This window comes from Mesocricetus auratus, unplaced genomic scaffold (genome assembly GCF_017639785.1).
Source record: "Mesocricetus auratus isolate SY011 unplaced genomic scaffold, BCM_Maur_2.0 Super-Scaffold_100018, whole genome shotgun sequence".
Lineage (NCBI taxonomy): Eukaryota > Metazoa > Chordata > Mammalia > Rodentia > Cricetidae > Mesocricetus > Mesocricetus auratus.
Genome location: NW_024429199.1, coordinates 51687392 through 51712307, shown reverse-complemented (window position 1 = coordinate 51712307; position 24916 = coordinate 51687392). Strand labels below are relative to the sequence as shown.

The window sequence follows — 24916 nt, the reverse complement described above, 5'->3', positions numbered from 1 at the left end:
CACCCTCACCAGTTAAAGATGAGTGGTGTTGCATTTGGGTCCTTACTATTATCAGTGACAGTGACATTACATGGGAACTTGTTAAAAATGCAGGATCTCTGGTCTTCACTTTAGGTGTAATAAGTATCTTCATTTCACAAGCTCTCCAGTTTACAACAATATGCAGCAAAGCTTGAGAACCATTGGTCTAAGTCATCTACAATTAAACTATGCTATTGTTCAGTAGTAGAGTTCTTTGCTTGGCATATTCTATCCCCAGGACTAAGGGAAAGAAAAAAGAAAAACAGGCTACTGTAACAGAAGAAAACATTTCTAACGATATAAGCAAGGGATAATCCCTCAAAAGCAAACAAAATACATGGCAAAGCAGAAAACGACTTAAAACAACTACTGATTAGAACCTTTATCTCTCACATAATTCTCCTTCTGGTATCATTACAACCCCTTAAACACACTTAAAAACCCAAGTTGAATCCTGCATGAAGTCTTAGTACAAACTGTAGATATTATGGGCCTAATAGCTTGGAAAAGTGTTCTTCGTGCATATATTGCCATGGCAGGCTACACAAAAAGGGTCGTGGGTTTAAAGTCAGAAAAACGAGAAAAGTCAGTCAATTCAATTTTGCTTTTGAGGGGGTTAGGGGTATCTTAGTTTGTAGCTCATGTACCAGAGTCAAAAGAAAATTACCATTTTAGTGTTATTCGAACACATAAACCATCATCAAAGTGTTTCATGTATGTTCAACTACCCTTTCCCAAACAGGCAAGAAGGAAACAGCAGCTGGTAACTCTTTCCAGCTAGTAAACCTTCACCGGTGATCAGTTTGCCTCTTCGTGCTTAAGAGGTCCCCAGCCATTTCTGGGTGAAAGGAGCAAGGCTTAAAAGAGGCTGCCAGATTAGCCACCTGGTAGTGTAGGAGGCGGGGCGGCAACACAGGGCTCCTGCGAAAGACACCTGCGCCAAGCTAGCAGAGGAGCTGCAGCTGACGGAGCTAGTCTGCGGGTGAGCTCTCCACGCTGGCCCGTACGAAGACGACCAGGACCCGGGATTTCGGGACCGCCGGAGGAGGGGCAGAGGCGAACCCGCAGAGGTAGCTAGTGCGCCTTTCCCTGTCAGTCCCGGAAGGGGCTGGGAGCGGACCAAGCGGCCTAAATCCTCCGATCTCTGGGAAATTTTCAGGGAGAGAAAGAGGAAGAGTAGCGCCGGGTCAGACTCAAGGCCTCCATCCCCTCTCCCCCAGCTCACCGTAAACCGCGTCCGCGCCTCGGGCAAACTGAAAAGCGCCGGCGTCGGAGACATCTTCTTGGTTGCGCGTGCCCACCACCGTCGGGCGGCGCTGAGTGATGACGTCAGGTTAGGAGCAACGAGACGGCCGTGCGCGGCTAGAGCGGCCAGGGAGTGGAGGGGTTGGGCGATCGGTGAGCCGCTGTAGTGTGGCCTGGCTCAGGGTCATGGCGCGTTGCCCCGGCTCTGGGGCGGCGCACTTGGGGTGGAGCGGCCTTGGGTGCCTAGTGCTGTTAGTTACGCCCTGGGCGTAGACAAGGCTGGTGGCTTTCCCAGCGGGTGGGTGCCGCTCCAGGGACGGCGCCGAAAGGTAGCGCAGGTGTTAAGCCGCGGCAGTGGCTCGCCTGAGGAAGCAGTGGCACTGACGTGTGTGTCCCTCCATCCCCACCCCGGAAGTCTGAGTGCCAAAGTACAAAGTAGTGACTGGTTTGGGGTTGGTCTGACATCGCCGTGATCCATGGATCTATAACTCTGGGAAGTAAGAGTAACACCCGTTTCATAGAGCTGTTGTAAATTTATGACGTGGTTGGAAGGAAGTGTGGGTTGTAGACTCATAGGTAGTTATTTTATTTCACTATTATTTTGAGACAGGGTCTCCCTATGTATCTCTGCCAGTCCTGGAACTCCAGGCTGCCCTTGAACTCAGAGACCCACCCGTCTGTCTCCTAAGTGATAAGTTTTGAATCCCTGGTTATCCGCTGCCACTGATGTAATAAGCCAATCAAACTGAATTAATAAACCCAGGCTTAATGGACAGAGCAAAGCTCTCCTGGGTTTCTCTCAGGAGGGCAGGAGAGGAATCACGCAGCAAATATGGCGGCCTGGTCCTTTAGGCGTGGTCTTGAGCAGCCCTGGGAAAGGCTAAATCTTGGCAGGCTTTCTGACAGAGAGAGAGGTAGGACTTCCACCTAGTCATCCCAGGCTCTTTGGGTATATGGGTGCCAAAGCTCAGGTGGAGATCCTGTTAGGAGTATGGCTTGAGATGCGTGCAGCGGGTGAGAGACAGAAACCTGTAGACTTGACTAATGTGGATAGTTTATTGGGGGTGGGGTAAGAAAATAAGGGAAGGAAAGACAGAAGAGATAGAGACAGAGACAGATTACACAGCAATAGATTGCAACAGCTTCCACCAGAACATTCCAGACTCTTTGGGTATATGGATGCCAGAGCCTGGGGTGGAGCTTCTGCCAGACCATCCCAGACTCTTTGGGTATTTGGATGTTTGTTCACACCTGATGACTTCCTTCTGGAATGGGAAGATATGGGGAGGGGGAGTCAGGAGTCAGTGGTCTCACACTCAGCAGGAGGAGGTGGAGAAGCATTTTTCTTGTAGACTTCAGGCATCTATCTGTTCCTTGGGAGGTGGAGAAGGTAGTTTGCTAGGAGAAAAAATAGATTGTTATCATTGGCCCTGTTAACTGGTCTAGCCATGGGAAGGATGGTAATAGCCAGAATAAACGGAACGAACTGTCCTGGTTGTACAGAAGAGGTAATGGTGAATGAGCAAGACATGAGAGGAGATAAAGCCCTTTATTGGGACGTCTTGAAAATCTAGGTTCCAGTTTCTGGGCAGGTGCCCACTTGAGTCTGGAGAGGTGGTACCAGTTGCAAAGTGTAGTGATATATTATGATATATGCCTGAGGATTCAGAAAAGCAAAGTCAGCCTCAAGCTATAGACATCAGGCAGTGGTGACAGACACCTTTAATCCCAGCAGCCAGAAGCTAGGAGGTAGTGGTACACACCTTTAATCCTAGGATTCAGTATTAAGAGATAGACAGATCTTTCTGAGTTCAAAGCCACCCAGTCTAAAAGAGAATTACAGCTCACACCTTTAATCCCAACACTAGAGGGGTATTGATGGGGGATGTCCTTGCAACCAAGTGAAAGGCTGGGATGAATCTTCAGAGGAGCCTTGTTAAAAGCAAGACAGTTTTCTTACTTAAATCTCGGCTAACACCATCTCTACTGGTTTTCCTGCTCTGATTCTGCAGCCTCTGTACACTTGCCACCACACCAGTGTTACAGCTATCTTCGATAATCTTCTTATCTCCATATTTTGCATTTCTGTATATTCAGGGTTATAGGTGCAAGGTTTAATTGTTTGTTTGTTTCTTTTGAGACTAGGTTTCTCTGTAAAACAGTCCTGGGTATTCTGGAACTCACTCTGTAGACCAGGCTGGTCTCAGACGCACAGAGATCCACCTTCCTCTGCCTCCCAAGTGCTGGGATTAAATGCATGTGCCACTGCCACCCAGCTAATAGGAGGGAGTTTCTGTCTGGCCACTTCCAAATCTTGGGCTCTGAGTTATGGGAACCTTTATACCCAATTCTTGCCTCCTTTCAGCTTATGTAGAGTCACATAGTGCCATTTCAGTATTTCTCTACTTAGAAGAGGATTTTGATTTCAAATAACAGGATAATAATCTGCTTGTCGCTGGGCATTGGTGCTTCACACCTTTAATACCAGCACTTGAGAGGCACAGACAATCAGATCTCTGTGAGTTTGAGACCAGCCTGGTCTACAAGAGCCAGTTCTAGGACAGTCTCCAAAGCCACAGAGAAACCCTGCCTCGAAAAACCAAAAAAAAAAAAAATCTACTGGTCATATTGTACCTTGTTACTTCAAGTGCCATGATGAATATTGACTTCCCTACTGTTTAGAAGATGCTGCCCATCTACAGCAAAATGTGGGACTAATACATGAAACAATTGAAGGATGGGCTGAGAAAGTGAAAAGGGGAGGGCAGTATGTTAAATAGGAAGGAGTGTAAATAGAGTTTCTTTCCCACCCAGTCCCACAGCTGTTTAGCACCAATAAACACACAGAGGCATATTAATTATAAACTGGCCAATAGCTTAGGCTTCTTACTGGCTAGTTCTCTCTTAATTATTAACCCATTTCTATTAATCTAAGTATTTCCATGTGGTCTTGGCTTACTGGAGAATGCCCAGACCTGTTACTCCTCTTCCCAATACATGGCATCTCTCTTGTGGCTCCTCTTTGTATCCTCTCCCCAGAATTCTCCTCATCTGGTAGTCCCACGTATACTTCTGCCTGGATACTGGCCAATTAGTGTTTTATTCATCAACCAATAAGAGAAACATATACAGAAGGACATCCCCCATTATCTCCTCTTTCTGTCTAAATAAAAAGAAAGGTTTTAATTTTAGCATAGTAAAATTATATATAGCAAAACAGTTATCAAGCAAGAGCTATAGTTAACAGTATTTAGTCCATTTACATTTGGCAAAATTTAAAGAAAATATTCTACCTATTTTTGAGAACCTAAAGTTTTATATGTAACTTATCTTTTAACATAACTAAAGAAAATCATAACCGACGGGCATTGGTGGCGCACGCCTTTAATCCCAGCACTCGGGAGGCAGAGGCAGGTGGATCTCTGTGAGTTCGAGGCCAGGCTGGACCGACAGCCTCCAAAACAGAGAAACCCTGGTAAAACCAAAAAAAAAAAAAAAAAGAAAATCATAACCATGATTATTTGAATTCAACTCCATCAAAGACTACAGATGGATAATATATAAACTCTAGAACTGACAGACATTTCCATGCCTGGAAAGTCACCCAAAGTTCTTCTGTAATGTTGGGGCATCCATCTTCAGCCTATAGGCCTAGAGTGTCTGACAGACTTTTCATTGAAGAAGGAAATTTGAAATTGCTCCACCTCTATTGGCAGTTTGTCAGCCATTTTTCTCTGTGTCCTGCAGAATGTCTGTCAGACTCTTCCATGAAGCAGGAACCCATCTTCTTTTGGCAAGTTCAGTAGATACTTCCTATGGATGCTGCATGTCCAGTTTATACAACACACTGTCAAATAGTCCAGCAAAAGCAGTTTCTTGCCCATATGGCTAGTCTTGCCATGTTGAAGGCAAACTCCATAACGAGTTTCTTTGATGCCCATCTTCCTCTTTGATGTAATTAGTGTTGCCAGGAGCAGTTGTGTCTCTGTCATGAAAAACCCTAATAAACCATTTTAAATTCTATATTCTGTAGGTCTTTGAGAGGTTTTAAAGAATGCCTATCCAGTTGAAATACATCTCTGTATATCTAGAAAACCTAACTAACACAAGTTTTGACTATTACAGGTTATTATCTATAACCTGTATTATTATACATCATGTATAAACACAATATGTAAATAAGAGTAGAAATATACATATAACAAAATTGACCTTAAATTTGTATCAATAAACCAAAATCCACACCAATGCAAAGTATTCATTTCTGTATCGTATTCCCTTTTTTTCTTTAGAAAGAGATTGACTGTGACCATTAACCATCGATAATCAACCCTGTTTAAATGAAAACAAACATATAATAATACTTGGGAATGTGGGTGTAATTTTCTCCAAACTCCTTCCTGCTGTTTGGGGGTGCTGACAATCCCAAGGGGGTCTGAGAAAACCCAAAACCATGGCCAAATCCTATCTGTAATAGTATGCAAGGCTGCATCATCCCAGCTGTCTTGGATGTTGGATCACCTGGGCCACTGCTTTAGGGGGTCTTGTTTGATCAAACCATATTAGTCTGGAAGGAATCCACAGCTTTTAATCTTCTGTGGAAACAAAAGCAGAATATCTTTTCCAAAGTAACATGTTCTTAGACTTAAATTTTAAAGTCAGGCATTTCCAAAATATATAAGTTGGATTAACCTGGCAGAATTTATAATCAAAGTCTTTTAGCAGCTGTTCTTTCCCTAGCAATCAAACAGTTCAAAGACAATACAATAACACACAGTATCCAAACTCTGTGCATTTTTCATCTTTATGTAGCTTTTTTATTACTCTATTTCTTTTGTTTTCAGGTTTTTTGAGACAGGGTTTCTCTGTGTAACTTTTGATGTCCTGGAACTCTGTAAATCAGGCTGGCCTTAAAAATCACAGACCTCCCTCAGCTTCTGCCTCCCAAGTGCTTGGATTAAAGGCATGTGCCACCACACCCAGCTACCTCTTTTTAAAGGACATTTTCTATCCATTTTTCTTCCAAGCCTATGTATATTTTTAAACACATTTTAAACCTTTTAGAGTCCCCCCGAATCTGTATCTACTGTATATCTCCGTTTCTAACCATGATTCTTTTTTCCCTCTTTAAAAAAGGTTTTTATTTATTCTTTACATTCCAATCACAGTTCTTTATCCCTCCTCCCACTCCTCCCACCTCCTATATGCTCATTAGAGAAGGTAAGGCCTCCCCTAGGAAGTCTGCTAAGTCTGTCCCATCATCGAGTTAAGGCAGAACCAAGGCACCTCTCCACCCCCCACACTCCTGTGTCTAGGCTGATTGAGGTATCTCTCCATATAGAATGGGCTCCACTAAGGCAGTTTGTGCATTAGTGTTAATCTTGGACCTACTGCCAGTGGCCTCATATATTGTCCTGGCCATGCCATTGCCACCTATATTAAAGGAGTCTAGTTTGGTCTTATGCAGGTTTCCCATTTGTCAGACCTGAGTCAGGGATCTCTCACTAGCTCGAGTCAGCAGATTCTGTGGATTTCTCCACCATGGTCTTGACTCCTTTGTTCACATTATCATTCCTCCCTCACTTTGATTGTACTCCAGGAGTTTGGCCCATTGGTTAGTTGTGGATTTCTGCATCTGCTTCCATATGTTTCTGGAAGAGGGTTCTAGCTTCTCTGGAGTTATGGATTGCTTTATGTCTGGTATCACTTATGAGTGAGTACATACTATATTTGTCATTCTGGTTTTGGGTTGCCACACTCAGGATGTTTTTTTCTAGTTCTGTACATTTGCTTGCAAATTTTAGGATGTCATTGTTTCTTACCAATGAGTAGTACTCCATTGTGTAAATATTCCACATTTTCTTTATCCTTCTGCAGTTGAGGGGTATCTAGGTTGTTTCCAAAATCTGGCTATTACAAATAATGTTGCTATGAACATAGTTGAGCAATTGTCCTTCTGGTGTGAATGTGCCTCAACAGTGGTACTACAGGGTCTTAAGGTAGATTGATCCCTAATTTTCTGAGAAATTGCCATAGTGATTTCCACAGCAGGTGTACAAGTCTGCACTCCCACCAGCAATGGAGGAATGTTCCCCTTTATACACATCCTCTCCAGCATAAAACTATCATTGGTATTTTTGATCTTAGCCATTCTAATTGGTGTAAGATGGAATCTCAGAGTGGTTTTGATTTGCATTTCCCTGATGACTAATGAGCATTTCCTTAAGTGTCTTTCTGCCATTTGAGATTGTTTTGTTGAGATTCTGTTTAGATCTGTACCCCACTTTTTTTTTTTTTTTTTGGTTTTTATGAGACAGGGTTTCTCTGTATTGTTTCGGAGGCTATCGGTCCAGCCCAGCGTCGAACTCACAGAGATCCGCCTGCCTCTGCCTCCCGAGTGCTGGGATTAAAGGCGTGTGCCACCACCGCCCTGCGTACCCCACTTTTTAATTGGATTATTTGGTAGTTTGATGTCTAGTCTCTTGAGTTCTTTGTATATTTTGGAAATCAGCTCTCTGTCAGATGTGGGGTTGCTGAAGATCTTTTCCTAATCTTTAAGGAGCTGTTTTGTCTGTTAACTGTGTTCTTTGCTTTACAGAAGCTTCTCAGTTTCAGGAGGTCCCATTTATTAATTGTTGCTCTTAGTGTCTGTATTGCTGGTGTTTTATTTAGGATGCTGACCACGATTCTTTTATCTGCTAAATAGTGTGGCTAAAATTAAAGCAGTGGTTGGCCCTGCTGTATTCCTTAGCTTTTTCAGGGTCCAGCGTCATTTCTAGCTTCAAGCTTGTTGCCACAATTCTGTGGATTTTTAGGTTCATGTCACCACCAAGAAGCATGTCACTGACTGCTCCTAAACATCATTTAATTGTTTGGTAGCAGGGCCTCTAAAAAGAGCCTTGCTGTTTTTGCATCTAATGGTGAGTCAAGAAGCCTCTCTCTCTCTCTCTCTCTCTCTCTCTCTCTCTCTCTCTCTCTCTCTCTCTCTCTCTCTCTCTCTCTCTTTTTTTTTTTTTTTGGTTTTTACGAGACAGGGTTTCTCTGTATTGTTTTGGAGGCTATCAGTCCAGCCGGCCTGGAACTCACAGAGATCCGCCTGCCTCTGCCTCCCGAGTGCTGGGATTAAAGGCGTGTGCCACCACCGCCCTGCGTACCCCACTTTTTAATTGGATTATTTGGTAGTTTGATGTCTAGTCTCTTGAGTTCTTTGTATATTTTGGAAATCAGCTCTCTGTCAGATGTGGGGTTGCTGAAGATCTTTTCCTAATCTTTAAGGAGCTGTTTTGTCTGTTAACTGTGTTCTTTGCTTTACAGAAGCTTCTCAGTTTCAGGAGGTCCCATTTATTAATTGTTGCTCTTAGTGTCTGTATTGCTGGTGTTTTATTTAGGATGCTGACCACGATTCTTTTATCTGCTAAATAGTGTGGCTAAAATTAAAGCAGTGGTTGGCCCTGCTGTATTCCTTAGCTTTTTCAGGGTCCAGCGTCATTTCTAGCTTCAAGCTTGTTGCCACAATTCTGTGGATTTTTAGGTTCATGTCACCACCAAGAAGCATGTCACTGACTGCTCCTAAACATCATTTAATTGTTTGGTAGCAGGGCCTCTAAAAAGAGCCTTGCTGTTTTTGCATCTAATGGTGAGTCAAGAAGCCTCTCTCTCTCTCTCTCTCTCTCTCTCTCTCTCTCTCTCTCTCTCTCTCTCTCTCTCTCTCTCTCTCTCTCTCTTTTTTTTTTTTTGGTTTTTACGAGACAGGGTTTCTCTGTATTGTTTTGGAGGCTATCAGTCCAGCCGGCCTGGAACTCACAGAGATCAGCCTGCCTCTGCCTCCCGAGTGCTGGGATTAAAGGTGTGCACCACCACTGCCTGGCAAGAAGCCTCTCTTAAAGGAGCCTCTCTGGGCCCCATCCTGGTGCAGTTTACTTCCAAATAAACACACAGAGGCATATTAATTACAAACTGTCGACCGATGGCTTAGACTTCTTACTGGCTAGCTCTCCCTTAATTATTAACCCATAGCTATTAATGTTTGTATTTATACATGGCTTTATCTTACTGGAGAATGCCTGGTGTCTTATGTTCCTGGTAGCTTTATGGCATCTCTCTTCTCTTTTCTCTTCCCAGCATTCTCCTTGTCTGGTAGCCCCACCTATACTTCCTGCTTGGCTACTGGCCAATCAGTGTTTTATTAAACCAATAAGAGAAACATATTAACAGCATACAGAAGGTCCTCCCCCATCAAATGAGAGATGAGTTGTAGCAGTTTGATCTCAATTATTTCATGTCTGATTACAGCCTACCCATCCATTTCTACGTTACACGAACTAGTAAATCCTCTCCATAATATGTGTATGCTATTAAACTTACTAGTTCAGGCGGATCTCTGTGAGTTCGAGGCTGGGCTGGACCCGACAGCCTCCAAAACAATACAGAGAAACCCTGTCTCATAAAACCAAAATAAATAAATAAATAAATAAACTTACTAGTTCGTTATCAGTCTCATGTGATTAATGCAAGAACTGAGGGGCAATTCACTTATAATTATGTGGTTTATTACTAGTTTTCTTTTCATTTTTCAAGCCCAAAATGAATTTGGGCCACAGAAGTCCTAAATGGGGCCAATTGGTGATCCAGAGTTCCCATGAGCCTAATGAAGTTTGTGGCTGGATGTTGCCTCTAAGCAGAAGTACTTGTAGACCTGGATGCCCAGCAAAGTAGTGTATATGCCTTCTCTTGGGTGAAGCCTGTGTTGAGTAGCTGTGGATGTGAATATGAATCTTATCCATACATTGACCAGGAAGTGATACAGTGAGATTCCTTTGCAATGTGTTAGTGGTGACTATAAATGATGTCAGCAAAGAAGTTGTATAGAGAGAAAAGACTGTTTCTTTAGTCTGGCTTATCACCAAACTCTAAATTCTTCAGTCCACTTGATTTATTTTGAAGGTTTTCCAAATAAGCAGCACAGTTGAATTGGGAAGAATGAAATAGAAAAAGCCAATGCATAAGTTATACTTTAGGGTTGGTCAATTCTTTTAGGTTTGTCTTATAGCTATGACAAAAACAGCTGGCAGGAAGAACATAATTGAGAGAGAAGTTTATTATGTCTCATGGTCCACAGGATATCAGTCTGCTGTGTGGCTGGAGTGGGGTGGTTCTTCGAGGCAGGGGCCTTAGCACAGCTTGTTGACATCTTGGCAGATCAGGAACCAGAGAACACAAAGCAAATGGTGCTGGACCATAACCCTTAGTGGCCTGCCCCTTGTGGCCTAAATCTGAAAGCTGGGCACCATGTCTCAAGGTTCCACAGTCCACCAGACCAGGTATGCAAACACATGAACCTGTGAGGGACATTTGCATTCAAACCATAGCAGTCAATGTTATGGGTGACTGGAATTAAGTTTTATTGGAACCTTTCCAGATGGTGTATATAATACACCATAATATGTTCTGTCCAGTAGAAAAGAGGCAGCCTCTGTAAGTATAAACTATGATGGTAGATACGCTGGGATGCAGCTCATATTGGCAGAGTATTTGCTTAGCACTGGTGAAGCCCTGAGTTTGATTGGCTATATAGTGAGATCTAGGCCAGCCTGGCTATGTGCAACCCTAACTCAGGAAACAAACCAACTAGATAAAAATAAATTGTGTTCATGGAAACAAAATCAGATGTCAGAAAATAGATCTAGCTTAATATTTACATGACTTAGGAAGGTTAGTGCTTAAGAACATAATTCAATATTATGCAGGATGTCATGGTGTATGCCTCAGATTCCAAGTACATGGGAGAGTTGTAAGTTTGAAACCATCCTGGGCAACATAGCAAGATCCCTTGTTTCAAAAAACTAAAATGAATAAATGTAATTTTACTAAGGAAAGTATCTAGATGATAGTACATTAAAGCTATCATGAACATCAAAAATCCATACTGATATCTCTCTATAGACATTTCCATATTTCTAGCTGTATCGTATACTATATACTATGGTCATGATTTATTTTAATAAAATCAGGAAGGTTTGTGGCATATCTATGACTCATCTACAGCCTCTGGTTTTGGTAGTGTTTATTGGTCCAACTACAGCCATTTGGTATCTCCTATCTCTGGTATTATTGGCACCTGACATCTGCAGCCAGAGATGACCCAGCTGGACATGTCCTCTGTGGCATAATTTCCCCATCTTCCGACAAGTCAGTTCTTGGTGAGGAGGAAGTGGCCATGGAGCTTGGTTTTAGCTGTGGGGTCCTGGACACTCTGTAGGTTCTGCCAGGAAATGGTTGTTCTCATGGACCAAGAAGCTGTTTATATTAGTGCACTCAGATCTCCAGAAAAAAAAAGAATGTTAAAACAACTAAAATGTCACAAATGAAGAGACAAAGGGAACACGAAACAGAAACCAAGTCTGCTGACAGACTCAAACTCATCTATATCAGAAACTGCATTAAAAGTAAACCATGGGAATATAAAGTTAGTAGAATAAAAGTAAATGCAATATGTGGCTCTTGAGGTCACTCAACAGGTAAAATGACTTGCTGTACAAGCCTGACAACCTGAGTTTAATCCCCAGGACTTGAGGTGGAAGGAGAGAACCAACTGAAAGTTCCCTTCAACCTCTTTGTGCGCTGTGGCATGTCTGCACCTGCGTATATCCACACTAGTAAAAAGTAATACAAGCAAAGTAAAAGCAATATAGAATTGTGGGCTGGATTCTTGAACAGAATAAGGATATGGAAAAACTGGTGACATCCAAATAAAGTCTGTGGCTGAGTTAATATTAATGCTCAAAGTTTATCATTTTGGTTAAAAAGGTGCACTGTAAAGTTATTAATAAAGATTAACTGAACGGTGCTAAAGGTTTCTCAGAGTTCTTTATATTTTCTGTAAACAAAATATTTTATATTTCCAAAATAAAATTTTTTTTCTTGGTTTTTTCGAGACAGGGTTTCTCTGTGGTTTTGGAGGCTGTCCTGGAACTAGCTCTTATAGACCAGGCTGGTCTCGAACTCACAAAGATCCGCCTGTCTCTGCCTCCCGAGTGCTGGGATTAAAGGCGTGTGCCACCAACGCCCGGCTAATTAAATGTTTTTTAAATGCAAATGGATTCCATGTCATAAAATTCACATAGTTTCAGTCTTAACTGAGAATATTCTATTTTTTTTTGAATATATCTGGGTGTGTCACACATTTTTTTTTTTTTTACGAGACAGGGTTTCTCTGTATTGTTTCGGAGGCTGTCGGTCTAGCCCGGCCTCAAACTCACAGAGATCTGCCTGCCTCTGCCTCCCAAGTGCTGGGATTAAAGGTGTGTGCCACCACCGCCCGGCTGTGTCACACATCTTTAATCCCAGCATTTAGGAGATAGAGGCAGGCAGATCTCTGGGAGTTCAAGGTTAACCTGGTCTACATAATGAACTACAAGCTAACCAGAGCTACATAATAAAGAGACTCTGTCTAGAAAGAAGGAAAAAATAAAGAATATACTTTAAAAGATAACAACTTTGTAACTTGGTTTTGTGAGACTCCTAAAAATGAGAGCAGGGCCTGGGCATTGGTGGTGAGTGCCTTTACTCCCAGCACTCGAGAGGCAGAGGCAGGCAGATCTCTGAGTTCGAGGCCAGCCTGGTCTACATAGCGAGTTCCAGGACAACGTCCAAAGCAATACAGAGAAACCCTGTCTTGAAAAAAAATGAGAGTAGGGACTGTCTCTGACTCTGTTGTCTGCTTTTGGGATCTATTGCTTCTACCAGACTGCCTCATCCAGCCTTAATAGAAGAGGAAGTGCCTAGTCTCATTGCAACTTCATATACCATGGCTGGGCGATATCCATAGAAGATCTGTCCATATCTGAAAAGAAACTGGAATAGGAGTGGATGGGGTGAAGGAAGGGAGGTGGAGAGAGGAACTGGGAGGAGAAGAGGGTGGGAAACTGGTTAGGATGTAAAAGTAAAAAAATAAAAATGAAAAATAAGTATAGTTTGAAAGGACAGAAAATACTCAAGCAAACACCAATCTTGAGAATACAGTAGTACCATATAAGGATTCCCCATTAGTTTTTTCTTGATTTATTGCACTGTGGCAGCCATAACTTGAACAGGTCTTGGAATGATTTTTTTTCTGGCAACTGGTTTTCACTTTGTATGTCTGCCACTTTTTATTATGTTGGTGTGAAGGGAGTGATGGGGGAAGTCCTTCTGTGTATATGTTTGTCTGATTGGTTGATAAATAAAACATTGTTGGCCAATAGGGAAGCAAGATAAGTGGGACTAGGAATCGAGGAGGATTCTGGGAAATGTAGTCAAGAGCAGAGAGTTGCCATGTGATCATGGGAGGAGAGGACACACCAGGATGGCATCCTCAGAAAGATAAATCCTTATAAAAATACATATTAGTAGTCTGGAGTTAATACTTAAGACAGAACTATCTAATGAGAAGCCCTGGACACTGGCTGACAGCTTTATAATTAATATAGTGTCTTGAGTGTTACTTGGGAGCTAAAGCAGATGGGACCCAGATGGGAATCCCGCAATAAGGCAAATCTGGAAATTAGAGTGTGACTCTGGCTGAACCTCTCCTTTCATTTTCACATCATTTCTGAGGATTGAACTCAGATGGCCAGGCTTGTGTGGCATTCAGGTTTGCCTGCCAAACCTTCTCACTGGTCCATCTCTGTCACATTTTGATTTTCATAAACTTTTAAATTATTTTCTGCCATGGTGACCTAAGATCACTAGTTTTTAAAAATAATTTTTATAAATGTTGAATTTTAATCTATAAATGTGTGCTACTGCTCCACAAACCATATACTCTTTAACACAACATTATTGAAATTAGGCAAGTAATAACCTCTTAAATGTTCATGTCAGTAGAACGTAGCATATCTCTTACTTTAAGGTTTAAATTAAAAGTTAGGAATGCCTAAGGTTTGTAATGAAAGCATGCTAAAAGTTGAGATTGGCCCAGAGAGAGGCTGCTGTCCAGCTGGGCAATTTGTGAATGCAAATGAAAAATTAGTGAACACACTAATGTTAAGAATATGATACAGGCTTATTTATTGTTGATACAGACAAAGTTGAGGGTTTATAAAGAATTTTCTATTAGTCACTGCAATCCTTTAAGTCAAAGCCTATCACAGCATGGTCTTAACTCTTCAATTCTGTGAGGTCTGAGAGAGTGTGAAGAAGCTGACAAAACTATTGACATTAGCAGGGATTAGTCATTGAGGTTTAAGGGAAAAAGCTAGCTATTGAACATAAAAATGAAAAACAAAACAAGTGCTTATACAGAAGCTGCAGCAAGTTATCCAGCCAATTCGACTAAGATAATTGATAAAGTGGCTACGTTCCACAATAGATGGTCAGTGTAGGTGAAACTGCCTTATATTGGCAGCAGGTCCTATCTTGGGCTTTCCTAGCTAGAGATAAGGCAATTCTTGACTACAAAGGGTGGGAAATTTTTCTTGTTAGCAGCTAACATAACTGATACCTTCTAGGCTCATCTACCATTCTCAAAAATCTCAGAGTCTTTAGGGATTACACTAAATCTACTGTGTACATGCTCTGTATCTGGGCAAACAAAGTCTGGATGACAACAGCATACCTGTTTATAATATGATTTACTGAAAACACACACATACACACACACACACGTCTTGCTTATAAATGATATATCTTGTCAGTCAAGAGCTTTAATGGAGTTGTACAATAGAGTTGATATTTTCACAGCTGTTAACAGCAGCTGTTCTGTAGCCTGTGGATTAAGAAACAATTTCAACTTTCAAGTCACATTATTGAAGATGTGCATTTTGGAAAGGCTTAGTTATTGTACATTCTGATTCTTCTGATGTATCTTGGCAAACAAAATTGAAAATATGGAAAGGATTCACAGTTCTGCATATCATTAAGAACATAACTCAGGCAGATCACTTTCTTAATGTTATTGAACACAGAGAAATAGGGCTGTTGCCCAGAACTAAAAGCTTCACCTCCCTGGAAACAGATGTAGAAATCCACAGTCAAACATTAGGCAGAGCTTGGGGAATCCTGCTAAAGCTGAGAGGAAGGATTTGTAGGAGCCAGAGTGGTCAAGGACATCACAAGAAAATCCACAGAATCAACTATCCTGGGTTCATAGGGGTTCACAGAGACTGAAGTGACAACCAGAGAACAAGCATGGGACTGACATATATGTTACACACGTGTAGCTTGGTCTTCTTGTGGGATTCCTAAGAGTAGGAGAAGGACTGTCTCTAACTCTTTTGTTGGATTTTGGGACTCTATTCCTCATATTGTGTTGCCTTACCCAGCCTTAATACGTGGGGAGATGCTTAGTCTTATTACAATTTAATATATCATGTTTTGTTGATATCCATGGGAGGCCTGCCCTTTTTTAAATAGAAATGGGGGAGAAATTGATGGCTGAAGGCAGAGGAGGAATTGGGATGAGAGAGGGAAGGGAAACTGTGGTCAGGAAGTAAAATAAGTAAGTAAGTAAGTAAATAAATAAATAAATAGCTTTACCTCTCACTGACAAAAGTTTATGGTGTTGGAAGGTACTCTGTATGCTTCCAAAGGAGAAAAGTAAGCATCTGTGTAACCCAGCCACAAACTCTGAAACAGTCATCTGCATGAAAGAGATACTGGTACAATAGTGGTGTGAATATTGTGGGAGTAACCAATTGGTCTTTGTTTGGTTTTAAGGCCTATTCCGTAAAATAACATCCACACCTGATACTGTTAAAGTGGCTAAAAACCTGAGACTAGATAGGTCATGGGTCTAGGGGGAAAACCTACTGTCTTAGTTAGGGTTTCTATTGATGTGAAGAGACTCCATGATCACAACAGCTCTTATAAAGAAAAACCATTTAATTGCAGTGGTTTACAGTTCAGAGGTTTAGTCCATTATCATGGTGCAACATGGTGGTGTGCAGACAGACATGGTGCTAGGAAAGTACCCAAGTGTCCTCATCTTGGCTTGCAGGCAACAGGAAGTGGTCTGAGACACTGGGTGTAGCTTGAGCATATATGAGACCTCAAAGCTCACCTCCACAGTGACATACTTCCTCCAACAAGGCCATGCCTACTCCAACAAGGCCACACCTACTAATAGTGCCACTACTTTGAGAGCCATTTTCTTTCAAACCACCACACCTACTAATATAATTTAGCTAAAGGAACATAGCGATAAAATGACTACTAATGATAAGTGCTATACCCATAGAACAGTGCTTTACTCAACCTTCATCAAAGAAGCTTCTTGCAGTAGATGGGAATTAACACAGAGACCCACAACTGGACAATGTGCAGAGAGTGAGAGACTTTGGAGCACTCAGTCCTAAATGAGTTATCTTCATTCCCTCCCCCCCAACACACACTTCAAGACTCAGGGAGCTATGTGAAAGAGGAGACAGAAAGATTGTAAGAGTCAAAAGTGGTGCATAACTCCAAGGAAGATATGAACACAAATGAACTCACAGAGACTGTGACTGCAGGCACAAGACCACCACAGGTTCAAGCCAGACAAAACCCAGCATGGAGAAGGAGAAGTAGATGCAAAGTCCCACACCTAACTAGGAAGCTATTTGCAATTGATACCTGTTTGGAAATGGAAAATCTGTTTTCTTCCAAGGAGTGTCACTGGATATATCAATCACACTTTGGGGAAGCCCCCCCATCCCCATGCTCAAGAGTAGTTGAACAAGACAAAACAGACTTCATGCTTGTTTGTGGTCTTTTATTTTGTTTTGTTTTGGTATTTTTTGTTTTTGTGTTTTTTTAATTTGTCTGTTGATTTAACTGTTTGTCCAATATGAAGCTGGGTGGGTAAAGAGGTGGAAAGAATATTAGAGGAGTGGGAGGAGAGAAAAACATGATCTTTATGTTATACGTTATGAAAAAAATTTTAAATAAAAAATAAGTTACACTATGCAGAAAAAGTAGTTTTTAGGGGCTGAAGAGATCAGTTAGTGGTTAAGAGCACTGGCTGCTCTTGCAGATGTACAGGTTCAGTTTCCAGCACCTACATGGTGGCTCACAACAGTTTGTAACTCCAGATTCAGGGGATCTGATTGCCCTCTTTGGGCCACCTCAGTTACTTTGTGCATGTGGCACACACAGACAGACAGGCAGGCACACATGCATATACACAAAAGGAGTTTTCTTTTTAACAAGAAAAGTAGAACCCTAGGATGTGGCAGAATTACTTCAATCACATGATAGTGTTTGAATGGACAATGACAAACAGATTTTAATGAGAAAAACCACAGATGAAAAATAGGAAGTTCTGAGGATTGCCGAGAAAAAGCATTCTGTGGTTAAGCATTTTTTTTTCTAGAATATTAAAGTATCTCTTAGCTTGGCCTTCTCCACTGGAAGTAACTTTGTAGTAACTTGTTCTCACTACTAGAGGGCAGCATTGACATGGAAATACCTCTGTGGAAGTATGTTTAAAAAAATGTTGAAAGGCTGCCACCCACTGGACTGTTCTCACAAGACCCACTCCACCTACCCATCATCGTCTCCTTGGCCAAATATACCTGGAAATATCAGCAGCCCCTGGGGACACAAGGATTACCTACACCAGTTGGAAGAAGAGCAGGCCCTATAGGCACAGTGTCACCCACACCAGAAGGAAAAGCAGGAGGAGAGTGACTGGCCCCACTGCTCCGGTGCAGACCCCAGCAGGCAGCCAGCCAGATGAGGTAGATTGCACCACCACTGCTGCCACCCACTGAACTCTGTTCCCACAACACCCACTCCACTGCCCAAATCCTCCAACCCCATCTTCTCCTTGATCAACCATGCCCTGCAACATCAGCACTCTCCATCACCTACACTAGAAAGAAGAACTGGTGAGTGACTGATCTCCCAGATAAACTGCCCTAATCCTAGAACACATTTTGTGGTGATACATTATTTATGACCTAATAAAGCTTACCTGGAGATCAGAATGCAAAGCTAGTCATAACCATAGAGGCCAGACGGTGTTGGCACACACCTTTAATTCCAGGATTCAGGAGACAGAGGCAGACAGATTTCTGTGAGTTCAAGGCCACTCTGGGCTACATGAGAGTGAATCAGTCTAAAAGAGCTCATACATTTAATACCAGCACTAGAGAGACTATAAAGCAGGAGCTCAGTGCAGTCTCAGGGAGCAGTTGAGGTTTTTTGCAGAGAGCATTGCAGTGGGCAGTCTGAGGATCAGTGCAGTTTGGAGGTGCAATCAGAGGACATGATTTCCCCTTTGGTCTGAGCATTGGTAGAAGTGGAACTCTCTGGTGGCTGGTCAGTTTGCTTCTCTTATCTTCAGTTTTAACCGCAATATCTGTGACTGGATTATTTGTGCTACAATTATTTTATTATTTGTGCTACAATATTCCATGCCCTCTTCCCTTTCATCTCACTCCCAGCAAGGCAGTTGGGCCCCGCCCCCAACTTTGGTCTACACTGCTCTGGTGCAGGCCCAAGCAGCCAGTCAGCAGGTGGGAGACCTACAAACAGGGTGCACCACCATCATTGTCACCCACTGAACTCTGTTCCCATAAGACTGCTGTTCAACCACACCTACCCTAGCATCCTCCACAAGGACAGCACTCTCCAGCAACATCAGCAGCCCTTATAGGCACAAACACCACCTATACCAGTTGGAAGTATAGATGTGTAAACACCAGTATAAGAATACATTCAGCTGGGTGTTGGTGGCGCACGCCTTTAATCCCAGCACTCGGGAGGCAGAGGCAGGCGGATCTCTGTGAGTTCGAGGCCAGCCTGGTCTACAAAGTAAGTTCCAGGACAGCCTCCAAAGCTACAAACCCTGTCTCGAAAAAAATCAAAAAAAAAAAATACATTCAACAACAAAAGGGCAGTATGGCACCACCGGAACCCAGTGTCCTACAACAGTAAGACCTAAACATCCCAACACAGATGAAGCAGAAGAAAATGACCTTAAAATAACTTTATGGAGATGATAAAGGCCCTAAAAGATGAAAAATTCCCTTAAAGAAATTGTTGAAAAGACAAAAAATTTGAAGAAATCAATAAATCACTTAAAGAAAGCCAAGAAAAAAACAAACAGGTGAAGGAAACAGTTCAAGACTTGAAAATTGAAATAGAGGCAATAAAGAAAACATAAACCAAGGGAATTCTGGAAATGGAAAAATCTGGGTAAGCAAACAGGAACTACAGAGATAAGCATCTCCAGCAAAATACAAGAGATGGAAGAGAGAATCTCAGTGATGTGGCAGGATACAAGGTTAACTAAAAAAAAAATCAGCAGCCCTCCTATATGCAAATGATAAGTGGGCTGAGAAAAAAATCAGAGAAACCACACTCTTTATAATAGCCAAAGATAATATAAAGTACCTTGGGGTAACTCTAACCAAACAAGTGAAAGATCTATATGACAAGAACTTCAAGTCTTTGAAGAAAGAAATTGAAGAAGATATCAGAAAATGGAAAGTTCTCCCATGTTTTGGGATATGCAAGAATAACATAATAAAATGGCAATCTAACAAAAAAACCCAACTACAGATTCAATGCAATCTCCATAAAAATCCAAACACAATTCTTTATAGACCTTGAAAGAATAATGCTCAACTTCATATGGAAAAACAAAAAACCCAGGGTAGCTAAAACAAAACTGAACAATAAAGGAACTTCCAGAGGTATCACCATCTCTGACTTCAAACTCTCCTATAGAGCTGTAGTAATAAAAACAGCCTGGTTTTGGCATAAAAACAAACACGTGGATCAATGGAATTGAATCAAAGATCCAGACATAAATCCACACACCTATGAACACTTGATTTTTGACAAAGAAACTAAAATTATACAATGGAAAAAAGAAAACATCCTCAACAAATGATACAAGCATAACTGGATGTCAGCATGTAGAAGAATGTAAATAGATCCATATTTATCACCCTGCATAAAACTCAAAGACCTCAACGTAAATCCAGTTACACTGAACCTCTTAGAAGAGAACGTGGGAAGTAGCCTTGAAGGCACAGGCATAGGAGACAACTTCCTGAATATAACACCAGTAGCACAGACACTGAGATCGACAATTAATAAATTGGACCTTCTGAAACGGAAAAGCTTCTGTAATGCAGAAGGCACTATCAATAAGAAAAAATGGCAGCCAACAGAATGGGAAAAGATCTTCACCAATTCCACATCTGACAGAGGGCTGATCTCCAAAATATATAAAGACATTGAAATATAAAATAATCCAATTAAAAATAGGGCACAGATCTAAACATAGAATTCTCAACAGAAGGATCTCAAATGGCCAAATTACACTTAAACAATTGTTCAACAGAGATATGGTTCAGCAGTTAAGAGCACTGGCTGTTCTTCCAGAGGACTCCTGGGTTCAGTTCCCAGCATCCACATGGCAGCTAACAACTGTCTGTAACTCCAGTTCCAGGGAATCCTACACCCTCACACAGATATGCATGCACTCAAGACACCAAAGCACATTATATAAATAAATTAAAAAATATTAGTAAAAGGCTCATGACTTTAATCCCAGCACTCAGGAGGCAGAGGCAGTTGAATCTCTGAGTTCGAGGCCAGCCTTGTCTACAGAGCAAGTTCCATGACATTCAGGGCTACACAGAAAAACCCTGTCTCAAAAACAATTATTAATACAGAATCCGCACCAGGTAGGGATATATTGAAAATGAAACTTTTGTGTGTGTATGTTTTGTGCTCACTTACTTTTCTCAGCATTTTTTTGTTTTACTGCTTTTAATTAACCTTTTTTTCATTTATTTTACATACTGACCACAATTTCCCCTTTGCTTCTCTTCCCTTCCCTGACTCAAATCTACCCACCTCCTCATCCACTCCTCCTCTGCCTCCATTTAGAAAGGTGCAGGCCTTGCATGAGCTTGAACAAAGCATGGCACATCAAGTTAAGGTATGACTGAGCTCTTTCCCTTGCATTAAGGCTGGGCAGGGTAATCAAGCATGGAGAACAGGTTTCCAAAAGTCAGCTAAGTACCAGGGACAGGTCCTAATCTCACTGCTAGAAACCTTACAAACAGACCAAGTTACACAGCTGTCACACACATGCAGAGGACCTAGGTTGGTCCCAAGCAGGCTCCCTAGCTGTTGGTCCAGAGTCTGTGTGCTCCCATGAGCTCAGGTCTGCTGTCTATGTGGGTTCCTTCTTCTTGACCTTGAACCCCTGGTGTTAAGAGAAGCTTTCCTTGAGAGGAGCGTTCCCGCCAGCCTGGTTCCAGAGCCGCTTCAATCCCAAATAAACACACAAGAGGCTATATTCATTATGAAGCTGTTGGCCTTGCTTGTCTCTTACTGGCTAGCTCTGCTTTAAGTAATTACCCCATAATTGTTAATCTAAGTATGTCTCTTACCGGAGAATAGTTCTGGGCTCCTACCCCCATGGCGGTTACATGTTGACTCTCTTGTGTTTCTCCTCCCAGAATCCTCCTGGACTCCTAGCCCCACCTATCTAGATTCCTATTGGCCAGCAGTAATTTATTAACATATACACAGGACTTCCCCAACATCTCCTCTTTTCTGTTTAAACAAAAAGAAAGGTCTTAACTTTAACATAGTCAAATTGTATATGACAGAACAGTTATCAAGTAAGAACACAGTTACAACATTTTGTCTATTAACATTTAGCAAGATCTAAAGAAAATATCATCCATCCCATCCTTGTGAGTCTAAAGTTCTATATGTAGCTTATCTCTTATCATAACTAAGGAAAACTATAATTATAACTATCTGTCTTCAACTCCATCAAAGACCACAGAAGGATAATATATAAACACTAGGATTGACAGAGACATCTTACTGCCTGGACAGTCACCCAAAGTTCCTCTGTAACGTTGGGGCATCCATCTTCAGCCCATAGGCCACAATGTGTCTGGAACACTTCTCAGCAAAGCAGGAAATTTCAAACTGTCCATCTGCGTTGGCAGTCTGTCAGTCATTTTTCTTTGTCCTGCAGAAAGTCTCGTAGACTCTTCATCAAGCAGGAACCCTGTAAGACTGAGTTCAGTAGTCACTTTCCTGTGGGTCCTGCATGTCCAGATGATACAACAACAGTCAAACAATCTAGGCAAGAGCAGTTTCTTGCCCAAATGGCTAATCTTGCCATGTTGAAAGCAAACTTTATAACGAGTTTCTTCGATGCCCATCTTCCTCTCAGACGTAATTGGTGCTGCCAGGAGCAGACATTTTTCATTGTCAAGACAAACCCTAAACCATTTTAAATGCCATGTTCTGAAGGTCTTTGAGAGGTTTGAAGACTGTCCATCTCAAATATATTTCTGTATATCTAGAAACCTAACTTATGTAACTAGAAATTCTATTATAAGTAACTATCTATAGTCTGTATTCAATTATGCATTACGTTGTAAAAGATCAGTATAAGCACAATACTTAATCAAGAGGAGAAATATAAGCATCACAAAATTGACCTTGATTTTGTCTCAATAAATGAAAAACAATACCCATACCATAATTTCCCTTTTTACCATTAAAAAGGATTGGCTGTGATCACTAGCCAATTATAAACAATCCCATTTAAATGAAAACAAAGATTTATAAACAAGATGGGAATTGGGATGTCGCTCATTCCAAACTGCTTCCTGCTGGAAGGGGGCGCTGTTTATACCATGGGGATCATGACAAAACTCAGAAACCTGTATAAGTCCATATTTTCGGGGTCTGTAAGACTGCATCATCTTCGCTGTTTCGATTGTTGGAACACCTGGTCCACTGCTTCCGGGGGTCTTGGTTCGTCAAACCACAGAAGTCTGGAAGAAATCCTCAGCTTTTTATGTTCTATGGAAACATAAATTAAAACTCCTTTTCCGAGTAACATATCCTTATACTTAAATTTTGAAGTCAAGGCATTTTTAAAAGATATAAGTTGAATTAATTCAGCAGCATTTATAATCAAGTGTACTTTAGCAGTTGCTCCTTCCTTAGCAATGAAAAAACTGAAAAACACAATAGCATACAGTATCCAGACTCTCTGTGTATTTTCCATCTTTACGTGGCTTATTTATTTATCTATTATTACTTTATTTCTTTCACTTTCATTTATTTTTCTCTGAGACAGGGTTTCTCTTTGGAAATCTGCCTGCCTCTGCCTCTGGAGTAAATTCTACCGGCGTGCACCACCACAACACCGGCTTTTGTATTTATATACCACTTTGCCGTTTCATTTTCTCTCTCAATCTCACGTATATTTTTAAACACACTGTAAACCTTTAGAGATTTTCTTCATCCAAGTCTGACTTTACTGTAAATCTTTATGTTTTTCTGACCACGTGTCTTATCTGTAAAACCGCGGCTGTTTTAAACTGCCGGTTTTTCCGTCAAGATGGCAGGCGTAAGTGTGACTCCAGCTTACCGCCTCAGTCCATGCTGACATCCAGCAAAAGCTGCCACTTCCAGCTGTACGTACACACCTTTTAATTGTTAGCAGAGTCTCTTAAAACAACCTTGCTGGTTTTTTTTTTTCTTTTTATGCCGAGTCAGGAAGACTCCGGTAAGCAAGCCACGTGAATCTCGGCTTGTTGATAGCAAAACAGAGCACAACTGAGAAAATGCTGCTACCAAAATTCTGTGCTTCTCTCCGTTCTTCTGTTTCTAAAATTCCTTTAAATCTTTTGTTATTTTGCGTGGAAATTCATCATCCCACTTCTGATCACCATTTTGTTAAGAGAAGCTTTCCTTGAGAGGAGCGTTCCCGCCAGCCTGGTTCCAGAGCCGCTTCAATCCCAAATAAACACACAAGAGGCTATATTCATTATGAAGCTGTGGGCCTTGCTTGTCTCTTACTGGCTAGCTCTGCTTTAAGTAATTACCCCATAATTGTTAATCTAAGTATGTCTCTTACCGGAGAATAGTTCTGGGCTCCTACCCCCATGGCGGTTACATGTTGACTCTCTTGTGTTTCTCCTCCCAGAATCCTCCTGGACTCCTAGCCCCACCTATCTAGATTCCTATTGGCCAGCAGTAATTTATTAACATATACACAGGACTTCCCCAACACCCTGGCTCATACAATTATTTCTTCCTTTCTTCAGGAAGACTCCCAGAGCTCAGTCCAGTGCTTGGCTATAGATCTCTGCATTTGCTTTCATCAGTTACTGAGTAATGGCTCTCTGATGACAACTAGGGTAGTCACCAATCTGATTACAGTAGATGGCCACTTCAGGCACCCTCTCCACTATTGCTAGGAGTCTTAGCTGGGGCCATCCTTGTGGATTCCTGGGAGTTTCCTTGGCACCAGCTTTCTCTATAACCCCCAGATGCCCTCCTCCATCAAGATGTTTTGTTGCTCTCCCACTTGGTCCTGCCCCCAACCTGGCTCCCATGCACTGCCCAGCCAACCATCTCCCTCAAGTTCCCATCCCCCAACCCAGTTTACCTAGGAAATCTCTTCTATTTCCCCTTCCCAGGGAAATCCATACATCCCTCTTTGGGCCCTCTTTGTTATCTAGTCTCTCTGGGACTGTGGATTGTATGTTGTTTATCCTATACTTTACTCCTAATATCCACTTATGAGTGAATACCTACCATACCATGTTTGTCTTTCTGATCTGGGTTACCTCACTCAGGAGGATCTTTTCTGGTTTCATCCATTTGCCTGAAAATTTCATGAGGTTAT

General features: G+C 41.7%; 1 protein-coding gene across 1 annotated transcript in view; it reads right to left on the bottom strand.

The window, feature by feature from the left end:
• Thoc1 (THO complex 1) overlaps window positions 1-1376 on the bottom strand; it is a 34186-nt gene extending 32810 nt beyond the window's left edge. The window contains exon 1 of the mRNA XM_005083032.4: window positions 1247-1376. Coding sequence (XP_005083089.1) covers window positions 1247-1300 — 54 coding nt within the window. The 5' untranslated portion in view covers window positions 1301-1376. The remainder of the gene's footprint in view (window positions 1-1246) is intronic.
• Window positions 1377-24916: the final 23540 nt, after the last annotated feature.